General features: G+C 40.1%; 1 protein-coding gene across 6 annotated transcripts in view; it reads right to left on the bottom strand.

Annotated features, from left to right (window-relative positions):
- LOC101946771 (sodium channel protein type 5 subunit alpha-like) overlaps positions 1-22,874 on the bottom strand; it is a 323,447-nt gene that overhangs the window by 147,974 nt on the left and 152,599 nt on the right. For all 6 annotated transcript variants that reach the window (XM_065582696.1, XM_065582695.1, XM_065582701.1 and 3 more), the window contains 3 exons: positions 13,764-13,896; positions 5,610-5,848; positions 486-659 (listed from right to left, as the gene is read on the bottom strand). In XM_065582696.1, coding sequence (XP_065438768.1) covers positions 486-659; positions 5,610-5,848; positions 13,764-13,896 — 546 coding nt within the window. The remainder of the gene's footprint in view (positions 1-485; positions 660-5,609; positions 5,849-13,763; positions 13,897-22,874) is intronic.

Below are 22,874 nucleotides of genomic sequence, written 5' to 3'. Positions count from 1 at the left end.
GGCAGGAAGCCGCGGCCAGCACATCCCTTGGCCTGCGCCTCTTCCCGCAGTCCCCATTGGCCTGGAGCGGCGAACCGTTGCCAGTGGGAGCTGTGATCAGCTGAACCTGCGGACGCGGCAGGTAAACAAACTGGCCCGGCCCACCAGGGTGCTTACCCTGGCGAGCTGCGTGCCAGAAGTTGCCGACCCATTCTTGAGCTTCACAGTTCATTAATTATCTATCGACTTTTCTATTAAGTTCTATGCAAACTCAGTTTAAATGTGTCGCAAGAAACTGACACAGCTAAACAGTCAAATTCTGTTCTCATTTACTCTGTTGTAAATCTGGAGTAATTCCATTTGGCCCATAGTCTATAATTAGTGTCACTGCGGGCATTCACTAATTTGTAAAATTTTATTTCCTTTTCAATTAATGTAATTTTAAGAGAATCTAATAAATTCTTGAAAGGGGTTATGTTTTGCAAAAGAGAATAAGGAAACATTACCAATCTGAATGAGCGTAAAACAGACAGATTTCCCATGCTGGATAAACCCAGTTCCATTAGGCTTAGGATAACAATTATACTGTCAAAAATATTCCAGCCCTGCTGAAAATAGTAGTAGGGATCTAAGGCAATTATTTTGAAGATCATTTCTGCTGTAAAAATCCCAGTGAAGACCTGTGGAAAGGAAAGAGGAAGTGAGATCAGTCTGTAAACACATCTCCTGTCATGAATGATTTCCTACCGATATGTTGAATTAAAATACAGAGACAACAACATTTTACCAGCAAACCTTTCTTCTTTCATCTCTAATGTACCGTCAGTACTTATTGTCAGTATTATCAGTATTCTGGGCTTGTCTGATCCTTTTACAATATTAGTATTGCTGTCATCAAACAACAACAGGGAATGAGCTATACCTTTGAATTAAGACACTAATTTTCATCTCCCTCAGACAAACAGATATCAATAATAAGGTGGGAGAATAAAGGTGCTTTTTAAAAAGCTTAAGTCCGTCAATTTCAGTGGGGAGGTGAGAGTGATTTCATGACACAGTTAAAGAGGTACTTTTGGTTTCCAGCATACCTGTAGAGTTAGCCCTTTTGTTTCTGTTATTGCACCCATCCCATGCAGTGTAATCCTCGCACTTTCAGATTACTGCTGGCAGTGATGGTCATTAGGAACTCTAATTTGAGTCTTATTATTCTTTTAAAAATAGACACGGCAATTTGCTTTTGAAAGTGCCTTGAGAACACTTTGTTTATTTATAACCTAGTTCAAATATTACACAGTGAAATTTTTTTAATCTGAACATTTTTATGTAAAACATACTCATACGTATGGAGGGGAGCCTGTTTGTTGATGGCAAACCAGATTTTAAAGGAGGTATCTTATTTGAACCCATACTCACAAACTGTGTGAAAATGCTAAATCTAGTGCTTTTAAAAATCCCTTCAAAAAAACTGATTTAAATACATAAGTACAAGGTTGTAAATAATTGAAGGTAGTATGTAGACACACAGTTTTTCACATACTGTTTTATTTTGAGTCTAACCCTCTGGTAAAAGGTGCTCACAGCTGTGTGTCTTGAAAAATCATCTACTGTATTTGCATATTACAGCAGCTGATTTCCCATGATACAACAGCCTATGTCAATGCACACTGGAGATCAGAAGATATGTATATGTTATGGACTTAGGTCTACCAGTAATGTTCACACAAGAGGAAATTCTGTCTAACCTATAAACTAGGTTTCTGCAATAGTGCTCCAGCAAGACAGATTAATGGGCTCTAAGTAACAATTAGGAAAACCAAATGAGATAAGGGAGGATCATATAGAATTATAAAATGGCAATGCTAAGGAACAAATGGCCAAACCTGCATTTGAGGAAGCTGCAACATTTACTCTATAAATAATGCTTGGGGAATGAATGAACAGGTAGACAGACTTTCATATAGCAATTTTATATGTTTTCATATCTAAAATGCCTTTCTCTTTCTGATCAGGAAGATAAAATTTCTCTGGTCAAAACATTTTGGATGGACCATCCTTCTTAAAAGACCAACATGCTAAATTACTTCAGCCCAACTGGTCTCCAGCAGTGGTACTGCACCAGACAGACTCACCTCTGATTTCCAACAAGTTAACAATTTCTGAGTCACTGTGGTTAGAGATACTTAGTATTCCAGTGACTGAAAATTCCAGGGGGATATTAAACACCATAGTCAATGTTTGTGAAGTTGTACCCAGATCCTGACTCAAAAACTGATGATATCATGCTGAGCACATCATGCAATTGTCTTGCTGAGGGATGACTCAGGAGGAACAATTTCTTTTTAATCAATAATCTTTTGAGATGGAAACTCTAGGGCTAATAAGACATCAGAGCTTCTGAGGGAATCAGAATCTGTAAAGGCAGAAGTGACTCTTCTGTGTATTAGTTATGAATTCCAAACACAAATGTATCACAAAATCACTGGAACCTTGTTCAGTGCTAGCTGTGATTGTACAAAAAACTGCTTTCACTAACTAATCATCCAGATAGGGGATTACTTGGACATTGTCTTCAGGAGTGGAGCCATAAACTGGTATTGGTTATGGTATACGATTATGGTATACATATTAATGATGTTGCTAATCAATCTAATTTAGATCAATAACCTCTTGATTTCTTTGGAAGGTTGAAAAATATAGAAAATATTGCTGTCTGGTGTTGAAGAACTGGCATCACTGCAGGCAGCCTGGTCAGATGAAGCATGCAGAGATGTGAGTATAATTCTGCTATTTTTCTTGATATCAGGTAAAAACATTATCTTCTTTAGATGATGAACCTGGGGAGTCAGAGAACCAGAGATTTGTTGCATAATTTTATAATGCAAATAATATCATCAGAACTGAAGCTCTTCAATGACTGATTCTCACAAGTGCCAGATGAAGAGTTGCACTCTCCCTTCTTATTCTCAGAGGATAAGGACACTTGTTTCCTTTTCTTTCTATTGTTTCTTTCATGATTTCTTTAGAGAAAAAAAGCAAATGGTCTTTTATATCCTATTATTTCCCCCCATTTAATACTACCCTATCTGCTGAGGAGGGATAGCTATAGAGAAAACTCTATCAGAAAACAGTGGAGAACTACTAGCATTTTTGAGTTTGGCTAGGAAGAAGAGAATACTGATTTTGCTCCTTTAGGAACTTGCAGTGAGGAGACTTGAGACAGATGGAGATTCTTCATAAAGTCATGCTAATAACTAAAGCCAGTTGGAAAAATTCTGTTGAAACATTGTTTTATCAGAATTTGCTGATTTGCCAAAATTGAAACATTGTGAAGAGACTGTTTGATCTCAGCGATGTTCCAACAGAACTCAGGCAGGGCTCCTACAGACCTTCCATCAAAAACCTGCCAGGTTTCCTGCCAGCTCACCCGCCTGGCTCCTCAGCATCCCAGCTGTTGGACTGCCAGTCCAGGGCTTTAGGGCATCAGGGCTCTAGGGCTTCTAGGGTCCATGGCTCTGGGGCAGCCCACTATGCAGATTGCCTCTGCTTCCAGGGTCCATGGCTCCAGGGCAGCTCACCAAGTGAACTGCCTCAAACCTGGGAACCCCAGAGCTTCCAATATTCACAGCTCCAGCCAGCCAGCCAGCCTGGAGCTGAAACTCCATTCCCTTTTGTGGAGAATTTTGAAATTTTGGGTTTTCATCCCAAATCGAAACAGAACCAGATGTTGAGATATTGAAAACCTTGGTGAAACAGAATTACCTTTCTGTGCCTAGCTTTACTAATAACCCATTTAAGTTTGGGTTTAATAAAACTGAGGAGGAAGGGCCAAGGATGGTCTTGAGCCACTGATATTTCATCTGAAGAACTGTCCTTTCACTGAAGCCCACTGCAAACAGCATTGCAAGAAGAATGCCTGCTTGGTTTTATTTTTTCATCATTACCACAAACAGGAGAATTGGCTCCAGCACAGCAGTACTGAGAGACTTGGAGCAAGATAAGGTCAACTGCTTTTCAACTTCTTTTGTTTCTTGTCTCTGTTTTCTCCTCTACTAAGAGTGGCTGCACATAGGCCATCCAAACTCTGCCAGGCAGAATTGTGGGGGAGTCACACAGGCGCTGCTGGAATTTAAAGTTACCTGTAGACTGGGCAAGGGGAAAAGATGATAGGCCAAGTGCAGAGCAGGGAGCATGAGCATCTTTGCTCTGGGGTGTCAGAGTGGGCAGCTGCAGAATTGCCACCTGATCACATGCTGAGAAGCCCCAGGAACTGGGAGACCTCCATTTTGTCCATGTGGGGAATAAGATGAGGCATCAAAATTCCTGAACATGGGTCTGCTGTTAAGGGGAGCCAATGCAGCCCAATTAGAGGGCTATTTAGCTCCTTTTATAGCTGGTGCTATCCATGAAGAGCAATAACATAGGTCTTGGAGCAATACAGAAGCCCCTCACTGACCATAGCTACAAAGGGAAATCTCTCAAGACTGAACAGCTTAAGACCTGCTGATTGGTCCATCTGCCTAGGAGAGTAGTTGACACTGCTGGAGGAAGTCAATTGGTGCAGTTTTCAGAATGGAGAGAAGTAGTGAGGGAAAATTCTGTATCGGGTGGTCAGCAGATTCCAAGAGAAAAGGACTACTCTGAGAAGCTAACAGTTGCTTCTGCCTATTTGTACCTGTCAGCTCCAGGAGTCCATGTTGGTGCAATAGTGTGAATGGACACAGATATACTTTCTCAAGTATTTCAATAATTGATTAGTACCATTTTTTTTACAAAAATGAAAATAACCTTAAACCCAGTATGTGCTTCTTTCTGGATGATAATCTGTAGGAGAATATACTGCCTGTATTTTCTCTAGAATATGGCTAATAGTTTCAAAGGTTTAGTGATTCTGAGTGCCTCAATTTCTGAGTGCCAAACTTGAGAGCCCTTAAAAGAGCTTGATTTCCAGAAGGTGGGTGTTCAGCATGATCCTAAATCAGAGCGCTGTAGATGTCTCAAGCTAGGAAGCCCAAAACTGAGAAAACCTGTTGTGTTTAGTGTGTAGGTGCTAGGGGTCTTGGTGCCCTATGACATACAGGAGATTGGACTAGATGATTTGGTGGTCCTGTCTGGCCTTAAACTTTATCACTCTGTTAGACACTTGAAAATCTTGGCTGTAGTATAACTATAAAAGTGATAACTCAAGGCTACTTCCCCACTGGGGCACTAGCTTATTTTTTCCATAGGATTCTTTAACTTAAAAAAAAATCACTAATGTTCCTATACATCCTTATTATTGATTTTTAAAAACTTTTTAAGATCCTTCTTCCTTCACTTCCTAGAATAGTTACCCACTGGAAATCTGTTGGTCTCAGCAGTGAAGTGACGCTTTACTGTCCACTAATGAGCAGCAGAGTATGCTTGCTTAGTGACAGTAGATACATATTCTTTCTTCACTTCTCTTCAAATGCCAGGAGGGCCACCAAATAAAGCAAGCTACCCTTGCTTGGCATGACATGTACAAGGTTGTGCTGACAGCACACCAAATGGGTTCTTCCTAAGACCTCTAGCACCAGTAGTTTTCAGCCTTCAGAACTTGAAAGAGCAGAAATAAACTCTCCAGATATATTTTTGGGTTCAAATTCACTTACCAGATTGCCTATGTAAAGCATGTTATCAAACTCCTTTGTCATCTTGTAATGCTCCAATGCCATGAAGAGAGTATTCATCACGATGCAAAGGGTGATCGTGAGGTCAGTAAATGGATCCATTACCACAAACTTCACATGTTTCTTGATAAACAACCACAATGGAGAGCAATCCCAAATGAGAAATTTAATGGCAAAATGATTCCAGCATGGAGGACATCGCTGTTGTGATTCCTCAAGCTCTAAGTGAGAAGCAGAATGTGACGTAATAGTCAAATAACACTGAATTATGTGACAAGAGAATACTTTAAACAAATCAAAGCACAGAAGAAAACCCACCAGCATCCATCTAAATGACCAAGAATGACCAAGAGGAGTGAAGTTCTGGAACAGCCTTCCAAGGGGAGCCGTGGGGGCAAAAGACATGTCTGGCTTCAAGACTAAGCTTGATAAGTTTATGGAGGGGGTAGCCAAATTTTGGCAATTAATTGATCTTTGAATATTAGCGGTAAATATGCCCAATGGCCTGTGATGGGATGTTAGATAGGGTGGGATCTGAGTTACTACAGAGAATTCTTTTCTGAGTGTCTGGCTGTTGAGTCTTGCCCACATGCTCAGGATTTAGCTGATTGCCATATTTGGGGTTGAAAAGGAATTTTCCTCCGGGGCAGATTGGCAGAGGCCCTGGGGGGTTTTCGCCTTCCTCTGCAGCATGGGGCACAGATCACTTGCTGGAGGATTCTCTGCACCTTGAAGTCTTTAAATCACGATTGGAGGACTTCAATAGCTCAGACATAGGTTAGGGGTTTGATACAGGAATGGGTGGCTGAGATTCTGTGGCCTGCGCTGTGCAGGAGGTCAGATTAGATTATCATAATGGTCCCTTCTGACCTTAAAGTCGATGATTCTATAATTAATCTGCTTTTTAATAGACAAATAGTCCTACCCCAACAACCTGGTAAAATATAAACTCTTTGAGGACATGGATTGTCTTTATTTTTTGCATATTGCACAGGACTGAGCACAGTGTTGACGTAATCCTCAAAGCCTATAACGCACTTCCCTGCAACCTGCCACTTCCCGCAGCTCCCATTGGCCAGGAATGGCAAACTGCAGCCACTGGGAGCTGCGGGGGGGGGGGGGGGGGGCTGTGCCTGCGGACGGTCAACGTAAATAATACGTCTCGCGTCCAGCCAGCAGATTACCCTGATGGGCCACATGCCAAAGGCTGCTGACCCCACTATAACGTCTCAAGAGTAACAGTAGGAAACACTAAAATTACAAAAGTAACACAAATCTAATTTAATATGAAAGGTCAGATTTACTTCCCATTTTGCGGTGATAGCCTAGACTGTGGGAGAAAGAGAACACTGTAGCTGGCTAATTTAAATTTATCTCACAGAACTGAAATATAACATTTTTAAAATTGCCCAAATCATATTATCAGAAGTGACTTAGGCACTTAGGAGCTTGAGAGCTTGTCTATACTTACAGCAGTGCAGCTGTCCTGCTGTAGTGCTTAGTGAAGATGCTATGTAGGCTGATGGGAGAGCTTCTCCTGTTGGTGTAAGTCCTCCACAATAGACAGCAAACCCTAGCACTGTCAACACTGTAGGTTAGGTCAATATAATTATGACCTGGTCTACATTATACAGTTAGGTCGGCATAAACTGCCTTACATTGACCTAGCTGTGAAAGTGTCATTACATAAATTTGGCTACCGCTGATATAAGTGCCTTTCTACGTCAATTTAGTAACACCACTGAGTGGCGTAGAGTCATGGTGGATGTAATTAGGTTGATACGATGTCAGTGAAGACACTGTGTTCCTTACATCGACTATTACTGACTTTCAGGAGCAATCCCATAATGCCCCACACTGACAATATAATCGATACAAGCGCTCCTGGTGAATATGAGCACCGCCAACACAAGGAGCCAGGTTTAACGATTTAGTAACTGCACTGGCTGTATGCCGACATATGTTAGGTCAACATCATTTTGCAGTGTAGCAATGGCCAATTTTGCAGTGTAGCAATGGATTTTCCACACCCCTGAGCAACATAGTTATACCGACATAAGTTGGTAGTTTAGACCTGGGATAAGTCTCATTAAAGTCATTTTTTAAAATAGTGCTTAGGCTCCTAAGTCACTCAGCTGCTTTTGAAAACATTACCTGTTTTCTCTGATTTTCATCATATTTCATCCATTTTAATTGAACAGGAAATAATTAAAATGGCCTCAAGGATAATTTGCATAGATAATTGCATTTAATTTGCATAATTTCATTTATTTTCAGTGAAACAAATAAAAGAAGCCAGTTATCTCCTTAATGATTATTATTAACAGAATTATTTAATGTTCCTCTTTTCTGGTTCCTTTATGGACATGGAATGCTGGTTAAAGGTTTTGGTCTATATAATTAGAACTATAACTGATAACAGAACTTCAGTCAACCAATTACAATCTGTTTACAATCTGCCAGTGGCCTCTATGCTCTTCCCTTCACTGAGCAACAAAACTACAGTATCACATATTAGGATTCTACTAGCAAACTTTTAAAAATATAGGATGAAATCACTGAAGTTACTGGGTCTTTAATGGGGCCAGGATTTTACCCATGAGTTTGAGTTTTCTGTCTGAATCCCACAGGCCAGATTGTATACTTTGTACATAGGCCCTTTCTGTGTCTGGAACGAAGAGCACTGTCCCAAAGGTGAGGAAGCTGTGGCATATTACTCTACATTCCCTTTCAGTCACATACCATTTTCAGTTATGTAAAACAATACCTGTGCTGATGGAATAAAAGTTTCATATGCACAAGCTCCTACAGAGTCTTGTATCAGTCGATGGCCATTTTTACTGTGCAAGGAATTGGGTGGAACTGCAATGGAGACCTTTCTCATGCTGGCCCTGATTCAGCAAGGGACTTGAGCGCGGGTTAGGGTATATGCTTAAATCACTTGCTGAAGCAGTCCCACTAATCAAGTAGTTAAAGTTAAAGATGCACTTAAGTCCCTTGCTGAATCAAGAACTGATTGTAAAAGCACCCCATTCAAGTTCCACCTCCTTTGCACAATAAAAACGACACACTTGAAGTTAGCCTTTTAGAACTACTCATGTGCTAAAGTTAGACACAATTGATCTCAATGTGCAAATGCGGACTATATTTTAAAATGCTCAGGACCCAGTCTAACATCCAATGAAGCCAAAGGAAAAATTCCCATTGATTTCAAAAGGAACTGAATTGAGCAATTAGTACACAAACTGCATTAGTTATGTACGCATGTGCACTGAAGTCTACAGGCTTTTGTAACTAGAGCTGAGTGAAATTTTTATGCAAATCATTTATTCGCTGAAAAAGGCAGATTTGGGTCCACCAAAATGATTTGTGAATTCAGGTCCATTTTGGCAAATTATTTCAATCAGAAAAAACAACAACCCAGAAATGTTGAATTGGTTTGTTTTGGCATTTTGTGAAATGAAACATTTAAACTTTTTGTTTCAGAAAGATGTTTCATTTCAAAATTTACTTCAATTTTATTGAAAAAAAAATTAAAATGTTTTAAAAACCTCAATATTGAAACAAAACATTTTATTTGACTTTAATTTTTTTTTAGACTTTTCAATTTTGCTGAACAATTAAAAAAATTTCCATTTTGTGTCTACCTGAAACAATTTTTTCAAATTTGGCCTCCACGTCAAAAATATCAGTTATCCATTTGGGTCTATTTGTAAAATTGGCAGACTGTTGTTAATGGGGCTATCATAAAACTTACTACTCAGTCAAATCAAACCAATTTTGCCTGGAATACGCAAAGACACTTCTCCCCAAAGAGGACTATGTCCCTGGCAAATTTTAACTTTCTACTTCAGTCTCTTCAGCACCAGAACACTTAAAAATAGACACAAGGATCATCTTTAAACAGGGATGGGATTTTTAAAAAACTTTCCTGGTATTCAAACATCCCAACCAATTTTACTAAAAGTTCAGATACAGAAATTTTCCAGGCCTGTTGCTAGCACTCCTGTTCTAATAAAACAAAAATACAGATAGTACTTACTATCTACTATATCCCAAGAAGAGTGATCATCATTTGTCAAAACAATTTAAGAGCAATAGTGGATGCCTATAGATGCCTATAGCTAGGTATCAAACATTAGAGCATACCAGCTAATTAATTTAATGTAACTTTTTCTAACTGATCTAGCTTCTTACAGATTTATTGATTTTGGCACCATAGCTTAATATGATAAACACCATGTCAGCTGTATGACTATTTCTTACCTACATTAATTTCTGAAACCCATGGCAGATATGACAACCTTTGTTAAGAGTGAACTGCAAAGGGAAAAATAAAATTGGACCCATGCCCTTTTTTTTTTTTTTTTTTTGCTTCCTTCTGGTGTATAAAGAACACACAGAACATTGGTTTTGTTTGTGGTTTTGTTCCGGTTTATTTTTTTTAATTAGAAATTCAGGTCCTTTCTAGCTTGTAGGACTCAGTGGAGAACTAGTGAGGTGATGAGATCATAAGAGTAAACGGAATGAAACATGTGCAACTGAGAGAGAGGAAGATGGTTTTTTTTTTTTGCCAAACTATTTAACTCATTGGACCAGATCTTCAGCTAGTGGATTTTTGATGTTGAGTCAATGGCCCTTTGCTGCACAGAGTGATCGTGTTAGCAGCTGATGAGTTGTGCTGACTCCAGCTATGGCTGGTCCCTCCGGGAGTATAGGCTAACTGGGGTTAAAGCACCACGACACTCAGTTTAATATTTTTTCTATGTGGATGGTACTTGAGTTAGGGGCAACACTCAAATTATTACTCGAGTTATCTGGGCTCATTGTCTGCTCCTCTCTCCTGCCTGTGGCCTGTACCTTTCACCTGGGAAAAACCTTAGCCCACAGTAACTGGCCTTTAGCCGCAGGAAGTTTGTATTCCCCTGGATAGGCTCTGGGGGGTGTTTAAAAGGCCACTTCTACAGGACACCTGCTGCTGGTGGTGCCAGGGCATATGAATAGGTGCTGGCTGCCATGGAAAGAGGAGCAAGTGCAGATAAGCCCACTGACCTCCCTTCTCCATGACAAGTACTGCAGTGATATACTTAGTTCAGGCTCCCACGCCTACCGAATTATCTGTCATGGTCTCTACTCCAGCCTGGCCACCTCAGCCTACAAACATTTAGATTTTGTTTAGCAACAAAACTTCGGGAACTCTAAATATCTGTTAAATTACACATGGTGAGTCCCTCTGTGCTATATTAGCTAGGGCTCATTGGCCTACACATCAAAGTTGCCTGCAAAAAAGATTTGTAACACAGCTGTATAGCACAAACTCTTTCTGAATGCAGACCTCTTTGATACGTATTCCAAGACTTGTCGGTGCATCAGTTTGTGGGGGGATGTGTTTTGAAAAAGCATTTCTGTTAATAACAATGTATCAGTTACTATGAAACTGTAGCCATGATGCACTGAAATGTTGTTGAACTGAAGAAGTGGTGGGGAGGGGGGACGGCTATTCATTGTCATTGTTTATGATTTGTAGACCAGAAATTTAATTCCTTTCCACTGTCTTTCTATGTTTCCAGGAAAGAGTTTTCATTTCTACACTATGAAATGATGAAGGAGCTGTTCTGAAAAAAATTATGATGAGATTCTATTCAAATAGATTTTATTCAGATAGAATCATGAATCTGAAGCCCAGAAAAAAGCTTTTCCACAATAAATATTACACAAATGGCTGTTGTAGAAAGTTTGTTTACTTGACAATCACTTATCTTTATCAGCACTCTCACCAAGTCACCTAATAAATATTCTGATTTGGGGGAAGGGTAGTTTGAAAACCAAACTCAGAACTGGATCTGAATTTCCAAAAATGTCCCTGTGTTTATAAACAAAATACTGGATCCAAGCTCTCCCTAACTTTGGGGTATATGCAATACACAACAGAACCCAAACTGTGACTAGGTACCAATCCTGCAGCTGGATCCTTGTAGGTGTACCCACAAGTGACTTCAATAAGGCTCCATAGGGAGTCTATTACCATTTCAGGGCCACGATCATCGATGGCATCCTCACTGAGTACCAAGTGAGACGTACAAAGCTTGCGGTATTCATGAAATATAATTATAATCTATTTTAAAGTGGATTAGTCTGAAAACTGATGCCTTCTCCTGTGGGATGCGTGCCAACGGCCCAGATTAAGCAGATTATGGCGTTGACTGAGGTAAAATATACCAAGTTTATATAGCACAATAGTATCAAAAATGGCAACTAAAATCAGGCTTGAAAACATGTGTATAAGTTTTTGTGTGAGCAAAATCCAAATTTGAAAGTGCAAACTCATATTTGTGCATATAGACTGGGTAATGCCGCCTCTAATTACCCGTTTTGGGCATGCAAATACTAGTTTTTATACACAAATGCTGCTTTTGTGCATGACTGCTGATGTGTGCTTAGTTTTAGAGGCCACATTTATTTATTTAATATGATGTATAAATGTTTGTCCATTCTATGATCTGGATGTATATACAAACAGGACAGAAATATAATCCATATTTATAAATTGAAAACGGAACCCAATGTCCCAAGAACAAAGACCCAATTAAACCGCACAATTGAAAAATCCTTAACAAGAGCAAGAAATTGTGCCTAGACTCTATCCAGACACAGGTAGCTTGGAAGCAAGTGGTACCCAGCAATTGGGTCTACTGGCAGGAGATTGGCGACTGTAGGGTGGATTACATGTACTGTTCCATACAGTAGTGCCTGTTACCATTTGTTCATAAGAAATATTTGGAAATCTCTCAGTTATGACCATCATTTTCAAGCATAACAGTTGTTGCCAGATGTAAAATTTTGAAGGAGGGACGAAATAAAAAATCCCCCATCCCCCAAGTGATTAATGACTAAGGATGCAATCAGAAACAAGTTGATTGTATATGCGATCTGATACACTAATATTGTTCTGGAACCTTTTAAAGATCCTTAAATAAAAACAAATAATAAGGACACCTTAAATAAACAACAGCAATTTTCACTTTATTTATATACTACATGCGTCTCCCATTTAGAGTTGGAGAAAATAGTACTTTTGTCATGTAAACATTTGTGGACAAATACTAGTACACTTCTACCTCGATATAACGCTGTCCTCGGGAGCCAAAAAATCTTACCGTGTTATAGGTGAAACCACGTTATATCGAACTTGCTTTGATCCACCAGAGTGTGCAGCCCCGCCCCCCCGGAGCACTGCTTTACCGCGTTATATCCGAATTCGTGTTATATCGGGGTACAGGTGTATTTTGAAAATAATCATAAATTTGATCTAAATCTTGGGGTGGGGATTTTGCTATCTCTGCCACTGAACTAACATTTTAGTGGTTGGGATGATCCTAAGTCATGAACTTGACGCAGATGGAAATTTACCATTTTCACCTACTGTGCTCTTTTCAGAAAGCCATTTTTGCTTTTAGGAAAAATTCTAGACAAGATGGAAAATGGTTTTGTTTTTTGGAAACACATTTCATGCAAGCTGCACCTGCAATGCAGTTCACTTGACTGGCAATGAGAATATTTTTGAATATCTCATCTTGATTGTTATTTACAAAAAAAGTGTATATCATTTACTCTTTTACCTGTATATACTTAAATTTGATGCAATTTGGAGTGCTGGATGTAGGAACCTGATTTACACTCCTGTATGGGCTGCTCATATCACTGGAGCTTGCATGGAGGAGGGGAGAGCAGCTGCCAGTAGGCTACCCTTCCACCTCCCATGCAGGTAAGAGGGGAATGGGCAGGATCTTGACTCCACCTCGTCCATGCACTGGTCCATGCTGCAGAACTGGGGCAGAGTAGGCAGTAATTTCGGTCAGTAGGGCTCCTGCAGTTTACTTCCCCCTGAAGCAAGGAGGAAGCAGGAACTAACTTGTGACTCTCACAGTCTGAGTTCCAGCTCTGCTTTCAGGGCAGCACACCTTCTTAGGCTCCTCAGTGCTGCTCCCTCCATTATATTTGTGGCATAATGATCACACTAACCCCTAGTATGGCCACTTTTTTTGTAGTAACAGATATTGAAATTTATGACAGTATGATCTTTGCTACCAACATATACTTGGGTTTGAATTAAGGAATCAGTAAGGAATGTCTTACCTTCCATGGCACTGGTAATGATACTGACTGCACTCACTGCTCGTTGTCTTTGAAATGGCTGGTCATAATGGTCCACTGAAAGGCGATGGGGCATCAAAAGCTGCTTTTTGCTTGCCTCATCGGATGGAGAGGTCTGTTTAAATGGACATACTTGGTCAGCAAGGCACAAGAGAGGATGAAGTCAGGACAGACATGGAGTAGAATTTTCAAACTCAAGGAGCCTACATTTCATGAGACTTTTATTTTGAAAATGGGACTTAGGCATTGCCACATTGAGCAGAGCAACCTTAAAAATCTGGGACTAAGTCTCTTTTGAAAATATCACTTAGGCATCAAAGTCAGACAAGTTCTTTTGAAAATTTTGCCCCTTGATCTAGATGCACTGATCCAGACTGATCATGTAAAAATATGCAAGCGAGGAGGAAGGGTATTTCTAACATCAGAGAAACATCAACTCAGTAGGCTCTTAGCTTGTGAAAGAAACTCTATTTAATTACAATAATTATAACATTATTTCTGAACTGTGTTAACTGTTTAATTATATGGGTACCACAGGAAAAGGGGTATGAACAAAAGCTCCAGTTATTGGCCTTTGATATCAAACAAAGCAAATGCTAGGGATGAAAAGTGCCTCTTCATCACATGGCTTTTCTTGGTCTGCAGTGTTGCCAACTCTTAGGAATTTATCACCAGTCTCGCGATATTTGGTGTTCCAGCTGCTGGAGTTCTGCGATTTTGTGAGAATCTCAGCTTCCATGTAAAGAAAACTATACATTTCTAGCCTTCGTGGCTGCAGAGAAACATTTGAAAAAACAAAATCTAAAGGCTCAAAACCCAGAAGGCAAGTAAAAAAATCGCAAAATTATAATTTTTTTAAAATCATGATTTTTTTAAGCCAATCTCATGATTTTGAAGGTTTGGGGTTGGCAATACTGAGCCAGGCAACAGGATAGGATATTCTCATGCACATATGGTATCTAAGATGAGACCTAATACTGTCACACTTACAAGAATGCAAACAGTAAGAATTCTTTTAGCACGAGCTACAACTTCATACAGAGACGAAGCCTGTTTGCTTTACTTATGCCAATGTTCCCACAGGAGTAAAGGACAGTGGATCCAGTGCTCGGAGTTGGGAGATCGAGGTTAAATTCCCTGCTCCACCACAGACCTCCTTGTGTGACTTGAATAAGTCACTTAGCCTCCATGTGGCTAAGTTCCCCATCAGTAAAGGGGAGAGGATAATACTTCCCTCCCTCACAAGGGTATGATAGGGATAAACAGATTAAAAACGGTGAGCTTCTCAGATGCTAGATGAGAACCCTGCAACCTGACCTGAATCCAACAGCACCTGACTACAAGTGTTGGGTCTGGGTCATGTGGGAAAACAACCAGATCCTCTCAGGCTGGGGTCGGGTCTCCTGCCTGTGGGGTCGGTGCGGTAGCAGCTCTATGCCCTGCTCTTGCTGGCCACCTCGCTGCGCTGTGCGTGCTGCAGAGTGTGCAGAGGAGCTGCGGCATCTTTCACTCCACAGGACACACAGCACAGCAAGGGGTGGTGGACAGCAAGACCATGGCACACAGTCACTGCCACGCTGACCCCACAGGCAAGAGGAGAGCCGAACACATGGGTAAGAGGCATTGTGGTCATTGACTCAGTTTGGGGGGGAAGGATTGGGTCGGAAAAACACTCAGCTCTCCCAGACTTGGGTCAGGTCGGTTGTGCCATTCTCATTTGGGCCCCCAAATTAGGCTCAAGCAGACCTCTAGGCCCGATGGGTCCAGGGGATGTTTTACAGTAAAACTCATGGGAGGGTGAGGGAGAGAAAATCTCCACTAGGTTTCCCTTACAAAGCTTTATGTGGGAGAAAAGCTGGTTGCTTTTGACCCTCCCAGCAGAGGAATGAGCTACTAGGTCCACGCCCCGTGGAACCTCCTGGATCTGCAGTGACCATAAGGAATGAGTGGAAGGCCTGGATCATCAAGCTGGAAGTCTTGTAGTTCTGCACCATCTCTGTGTCCAGGGAATTTCTGGCCACACTCACTGTCAGTGCATCATTGGAGCCAGGCACTACCAGGCACCCCCACTGGCCCTAGGTACCCCAGGACCGTCCTTAGAGGTGACTTCTCCACCAAAGACGGGGCTGTGCAAGAAAGGTAATTCAGTGACAGTGGTAACATTTTGAAAAAAAAAAAAAAACCCCTGCAAACTGGTCTTCTGGTCTGGCCTGTGAGCTCTTCAGAGCATAAGAACGGACATCCTGGGTCAGACCAATGGTCCATCTAGCCCAGTATCCTGCCTTTCGACAGTAGCCAGTGCTAGATGCTTCAGAAGGAATGAACAGAACAGGGCAATTTTGAAGGATCAATCCCTTATCGTCCAGTCCCAACTTTTCGCATTTGGAGGTTCAGGGACATGGGGTTGCATCCCTGACCATCTTGGCTAATAGCCATTGCTGGACCTATCCTCCATGAACTTACGTAATAGCCATTGATGGATGTGTCCTCCATGAACTTCTCTAAATCTTTTCTGGACCCCATTATAATTTTGGCCTTTACAACACCCCTGGCAACAAGTTCCACAGGTTGACTGTGCATTGACTGAAGAAGTACTTCATTTTGTCTATTTGAAACCTTCTGCCTATTCATTTCATCAGGTGATCCCTAGTTCTTGTGATATGTGAAGGGGTAAATAACACTTTCTTATCAAATTTCTCCATACCAATCAAGATTGTATAGACCTCTATCATATCCTCTCCTTAGTTGTCTCTCTTCTAAAATGAGCCATCCCAGCCTTTTTAATCTCTCCTCTTATGGAAGCTGTTCCATACCCCTAATCATTTTCGTTGCCCTCCTCAGAATCTTTTCTATTCTTTTTTTTTTAGATGAAGTGACCAAAACTGCGTGCATGTTGTGTACTCCTCAGAGTAGAGATTGCCTTTTTGTTACATGTTTGTACAAAGCCCAGCACAGTGGGGGTGGGAACATTAGGTGCTACTACACAAAATAATAATCATAATACTGACAATATATAACATCAAAGTTCTGTGGCTAGAAATATCAACCATTGGCAGACCAGAGAAAACTACTATAAGGAATTTTAAAGCACCACTTCAACCATTGGCTAAACCAGGCTACCAGCAATTGCTTTAAAAAAAATGTGTTATTGATTTCTTTTATAAAAAAAAAAGTTGATCAGCGTATATCAAGTTACTGACAGAATCATAATCAAAGTCAAAATCATAATAAAGGAAAAGTTATTGTAATCAAAACCTATTTAAACAAAATCCTGTAAATGTGAACAATATAAGAAGTCATCAGGCTATCTGGGGTTTATGGAGCAGGGGAACAGAGAGAGAGAGAGAGAGATTTTAGATAAATTAGCTTGCTTTACTTTTTCCCCCTTCAAAAACCCCTCAACAAATCAAAGAAATAAAAACATTTTATTAAAAAAGAAAACATTTACAAAATTACATAGCCATTCATACCAATTTGGCATACATAATAAAATACATAAAAGTGAAAGAAAATATTACAAAAGTAGAAGAAATAACCTGGCAAAGGAACTACAGAAACAAATTTCAAAGTAAAAAGAAACAACAAACAAATTAAAATGAATAAGAGAGAAGAAATTGCTCTTCTAATTCCCTCTGCAGAATTATAAAGCATAAATAAATCTCCCACTTCAAATTCTTCTGGATTATTTAACTCTTCCTCTTTTTAATATCATATCATTTTTCTACTTGCTGTGACACACAGTTTAGCACATAAAAGTAGTGCTTCTTGTACTGTGCCATCCAGAAAGCCCAAACATTTTGATTATAAGGAAAAACACCATACCTCTGCTAGCTTGTGCAGAAGTGCTCATGTCAAGAAACACCTTGGCACCCCTTATGCAAAACATGTTCTTTACTCCCATGGTGCACAGAGAATACACTCCTTAAGGTTAAAAATTGTAACAATAAATGTAACATATGCACCACATTACTTTCCCAACAGGATTGTTCATGGGCATACTTCCTGTTACATTTATCATTATACAATTTATCACTATGGGAGTTTAGTTTCAATAGGACTAGCAACATAAAAGAATACTGAGTCCAGAACTCCCTTCTTATTTATTATTTATAGTACCTGAATATTTCTAATCCAATTGGATTTTCAAATTTCTCTATTTTCCTCAATAACCACAGTATGCCCAATTCTGAGACAATGTTACATAGTGCCTTATTCAGCAAATAGTCATGTTAATATTAAAAGGACTATTTGCAGAGTAAGTTACTATCCAGTGTGAGTAGAGTGAATATTTTTTGAAGGAGATATATCTAAGTTCTAGTTCTTTCCTTGCTTCCTCATAGCTCAGTAGGGGCAAGGGAGTGTAATTTGCTGCTGAACTACACCCGCAACAAATTACAACACACACACCCCTCCCACTTGCTCAGCTGCCCTGACCAGTGAGTGAGGGGTGGATCCAAAGTTCTGCCTATTCCATGCCAATGCAGCATCAGAATGCAAGGTCTGGGTAGACTATGCAGAAGTGTAAGCAATGTTCTTACTCCCTTGCATAGGTATGAATCCAAGTCCCAATCTAGCCTGAAATCTTTTGCGTGTTTCATCACCACTCAAGAAAGAAAGTTTCCCTCAATACAAATTCTTGAAGATGATTAATGTTACTCGGGGAAATTTATGAACAGTTATCCTTTGTAAGGAATATATATGTCTTTCTATATTAGAAAGAGAGATAACTAACAGTGGTATGTAGAACTGGCAGTTGAGGTGTTCTGAGATTGAGAACACATCCAGGAATCAGGCAACCAGGACAAAATACACAATATTATCATTAGATAGGCATAATGGTTCATAGTACTTATATTTCAACAGAAATTAAACAAAAATAACAATTCTTAAAGTAATGCAGGAGATCATTTTAAAGTCCAGCCATGAAACCACATCAGAGTTTAAAAAAAGGCACCTCCAGCAGGACAAGCAAGACTATTTTTGTGCTGTTATTTCAGTCACTGGAAATGTTTCTCACTTGTATTAGCTAAATTCCATAAGGATATATATATCCTGTAATTTACGTACAAATGAGGATATAGAACACTGCAACAGTATTTTGTTCTGAATAACCACAATTCGGAAGTGTGCCAGTGCTGCTATATGAAGATAGGCTCCTTTATGGCAGCATTTTAAAGGCTGCATTTGGAACTGGTTCAGCTTTAATTTTCCATGTACCGTAAAAGCCTTTTCAAGCATAAAAAAGGGGTGGACAGGCCACCGTATAAACAATGGACCCAATAAACTGACAGCACAAATGTTTAACAAGATTGAAGGAGACTATCATAGCACACAACCATGAAATGAAGGGCTTTAATTTTGTGGAAATGCCATTATAACAGGAGAAGCAGCATTGTATGCTAAAGAAGCTTGCAATGTTTATCTCATATTTAAATAATTAGTTGCAGGTATATGCTCATTGAGGATTTGCCTAAGCAAAGTTTGCAAATAAACTGAAATTAGCAACAATGTAAAGCTCTGAACTTGCAGTGGTAGCAATTGAGGGACTGAGAGGGTATTATTTTAGCATTTTAGCTAGTTCTTGTCTATATTACAGCTGAGTGGTGATTTTTGGATTGCTTCCTTTATCAACAAGCACTTTTTCTCGGCATAGGGAAAGCACTGACATTTTCACCAGTCTTGGGTAAAGCTACGATAAAAAATTATCTCCTTGCTTCTATATGGCGGTCAACAATAAAAAGCTGGTTTGGTCAGCGAATGGTTTTAGTATTAGTGAAAACAAAGGCCTAGCTTTTCAAAAAGGGACACCTAAAGTTAAGCTCCTAAATCCTTATTTAGACACCTACATACGTTGCCTCATTTTTAAAAGTGCTGAGTGCCCAGCAGCTCCCACTGAAGTCAAGTGAGCAACTTCTGTCTTTTCTGTTATTTTAGAGGAAAAAAATTCTGACCAATTGGAGGCTCAGGAATTGGCCTGTTTGAACAGACACCTTAATAGGACATCTAAATGCAACCTTTGGATGCTCATATTGATAATGAGGCACATTAAGGACTAGATCCGCTGCCTCCTGAAATCAAAGGGAAGACTCCTATTGACAGGCTTTAGATCAAACCTTAAAAGAAAGTGCCAGTCTGACAGTTCAGACTGGAAACATGGAGCTCCATTTGAAAACTAGTTTCTGCGAGCCTAGTTCTGGTGATGTTTAGTCTCTCCTTTCCACTGCTGCAGCTCAAGTACTTTTACCACTGGCTTTGTCTCTCTATGTTCAAAATCAATTTAATCAGTGACTTTGCTATTCTCATGTCCCAGATGTGGATTGCTGCTGAGGCTGACTCACTAACAACACTGAAGCTGACCATCAGTGTACACCTAAATACTAAGAAGCTATAAATAACAATGACCCCAGAGATTTATACCCAGCTCCAGCTCCCTGCCTATTCTAACCTCCAAAAACAATTGTTTGACTGAACAAACAATACCAAAAACCCTGAGATTTCCCCACGGTGTTAGTGAAAGGGCTCCAGCTGGCTTCACAAGGCAAGAGAGGATGGAATTCTGTCTATAACTTAACCCTAATGAAACTCTATAAAGCAAGCAGAAACCTCTTGTTATTTGTTAGGGATCCTCACTGGATCTGATGTGTCAAACTACAGAAAAGAGCATTGCTACAGCCCATTAATATAATTCTGTTCAAAGTGATCAACCCACTGTGTGCAAAATGTTATTCTAGCCTTTTAAATAATGAAGAAAATTCTTACCAAGGCACAACAAAGCAATTGGACACCTTAGTACAAATAACTGTGGTGCAAATGTACTGAAGCTTAAGTTGGCAGCATGGCATCAATTTGCTTTTTTAATTCATAAGCATTTTCTTTTAAAGACCAAGGACCAGTACCCCAGGCATCCCAGAACAGTGCTCAGCATGCCTGAGGAGAGGAAAGGACATAACCTTCAGAACTTACAAAGAGCCTAATTTCTCTCTCACTTACATTGGTGTACATCAAGGGTAACTCCAATGAAGTCAACAGAGTTACACTATGTAAATACAATGGGTGCGATAACAGGATCAGGCCCCACTTAACAGGCTGTTATATCAAATATATTGGAAATTTCCAAGAGAGCTCACTACTCAGACTTAACTTGGACTTAATTTGGAGTGAGCTCACAAACCATGTCTGGAATTCTATGTCCATTCCTCCTTTGTAACTGAGCTGCCATTGTCTGACACGGGGCTACCTTTCCTCAGAGTGCATGCAGATTACATTACTTTGTTCCCCATGTGATCTCAATGTGTTTTCTAGACTGCAAGCTGAAAAATAAGCTGTTGTTTTGGCAAATACAAGTGCCTGAGAATTTTGTCTTCCTTTCTTCAGTTTTTCAGGTGTTTTTATGTGGCATGATGAAAAGTTTCAGAGTAGCAGCCGTGTTAGTCTGTATCCGCAAAAAGAAGAACAGGAGGACTTGTGGCACCGAAGAAGTGGGCTGTAGTCCACGAAAGCTTATGCTCTAATAAATTTGTTAGTCTCTAAGGTGCCACAAGTCCTCCTGTTCTTCTTTTTATGTGGCATGTAAGTATCAACAGGTGTGGTGAAGTGTGAAGATACATGTGGCAAAGAAGCAATTGCTTTCATAATTCTCTGTTCCTTGCAGAGAGAAGCTGCTCTTGGTGTTACTTAGGGCATGTTGACACTTAAAACACTACAGTGCATCAGTGTAAACACTGCATATGGTGATGAGAGGGGTTCTCCCATCAGCATAAGTAATCAACCTCCTCCAGAGGCTGTAGCTAGCTCAATGGAAGAATTCTTCTGTTGACCTACTGCTGTCTGCATTGGGTGTTAAGTTGGCTTAACCATTACTCAGGGATGTGGGTTTTTCACACTGCTGAGCAATGCAATTAAACTGACAATTTTCTAGTGTAGAGCAGGCCTTAGGCTGTACATCTAACTGCATGGTGGCTTAGTCAAACAGGCAGAGCAGCTTGTGAGCAAGCACAGTGCCACCAGTGCAGACGTAGATAAATATAGGGAGTTAGAACACTATCGATGAACATCTCGTTTGCTGACTATGGAGACTCTCCCAACAGACAGAACTAACGGTCCCAAACATGGGCCCCACAGATTACGTGATCTCTGTATTGTTTTGGTAGTTGTATTTGGGAATTAGAGAGAGGAGAGGAAAAACAAAGAAACTTGGTTCCCCATTGATGCAGCATCACACTGTCCGTGCCTAACAACTAGTCCCTCCCCTACCCCCGATGCAGAACCTACAACTTTTGGAACTGACTTCTGTAGCTTATGCACTCATCTAAGCAGTATCCCATCTCTGTAGCAGTCCAAGGTTTCGCAGACCACTCATGTAGGTCACAAGCTTGGACACTCAGATAAAGTAGCAAACTCTGCAGCAGACAATCAGATGAAAAATAGAAAGGAACATATGTTTCCCACTCCCAAAGATGGGCAGGATCTTAACTTCGCCCTTAGTTGGCAGCTGAATAGCACATAGCCGCCAAGTTGTTCATCAGGATCTCAACTACTGTACCTGACGTAAAATCTGCAGGACAAAAGTTACTCCAGCCAAACCTATAAATAAACAAATATTTTCACAAGTGATTAGTGGTTTTGCGTGCCTCAGTTTCTGAGTGATCAATTTGAGAAACCTTAAATGGGCATGATTTTCATAAGGTGCTGAGCATCTGAAATTGGGACCTGTTGTGTCTCAGTTTGGGCACTCAAAAATGTAGATACTCAAATCTTTTTAATGTAGTGACCACCCCAGAAATGTCTAACTAACTAACTAAATATCTATGCCAAATTATAGAGGATGAAAGTTGTAAGATGTGAACTCAATAGTCATTGTTGCAGTGGTTCCATCCTTTCAGGGAATGCGTTAACATCAGGTGAACTACCCTCACACTTCAAGCAATGGACCCTTCAAGCCAGGAGTTCAGACACATTAGTAGCATGGACAAACTCACAACTTCACTACTGCTGTATCTGATTATTTTTTTTATAAACAGATAACGTCATTCTTGGGCAACATAATTCATTTAAAAAATGTTTGAAAGAAAACTGAAAAAATACAAACAATAA

Source organism: Chrysemys picta, chromosome 2 (genome assembly GCF_011386835.1).
Source record: "Chrysemys picta bellii isolate R12L10 chromosome 2, ASM1138683v2, whole genome shotgun sequence".
NCBI lineage: Eukaryota > Metazoa > Chordata > Testudines > Emydidae > Chrysemys > Chrysemys picta.
Note: the sequence above shows the minus strand (reverse complement) of the source record. Positions and strands in the feature narration are given on the sequence as shown.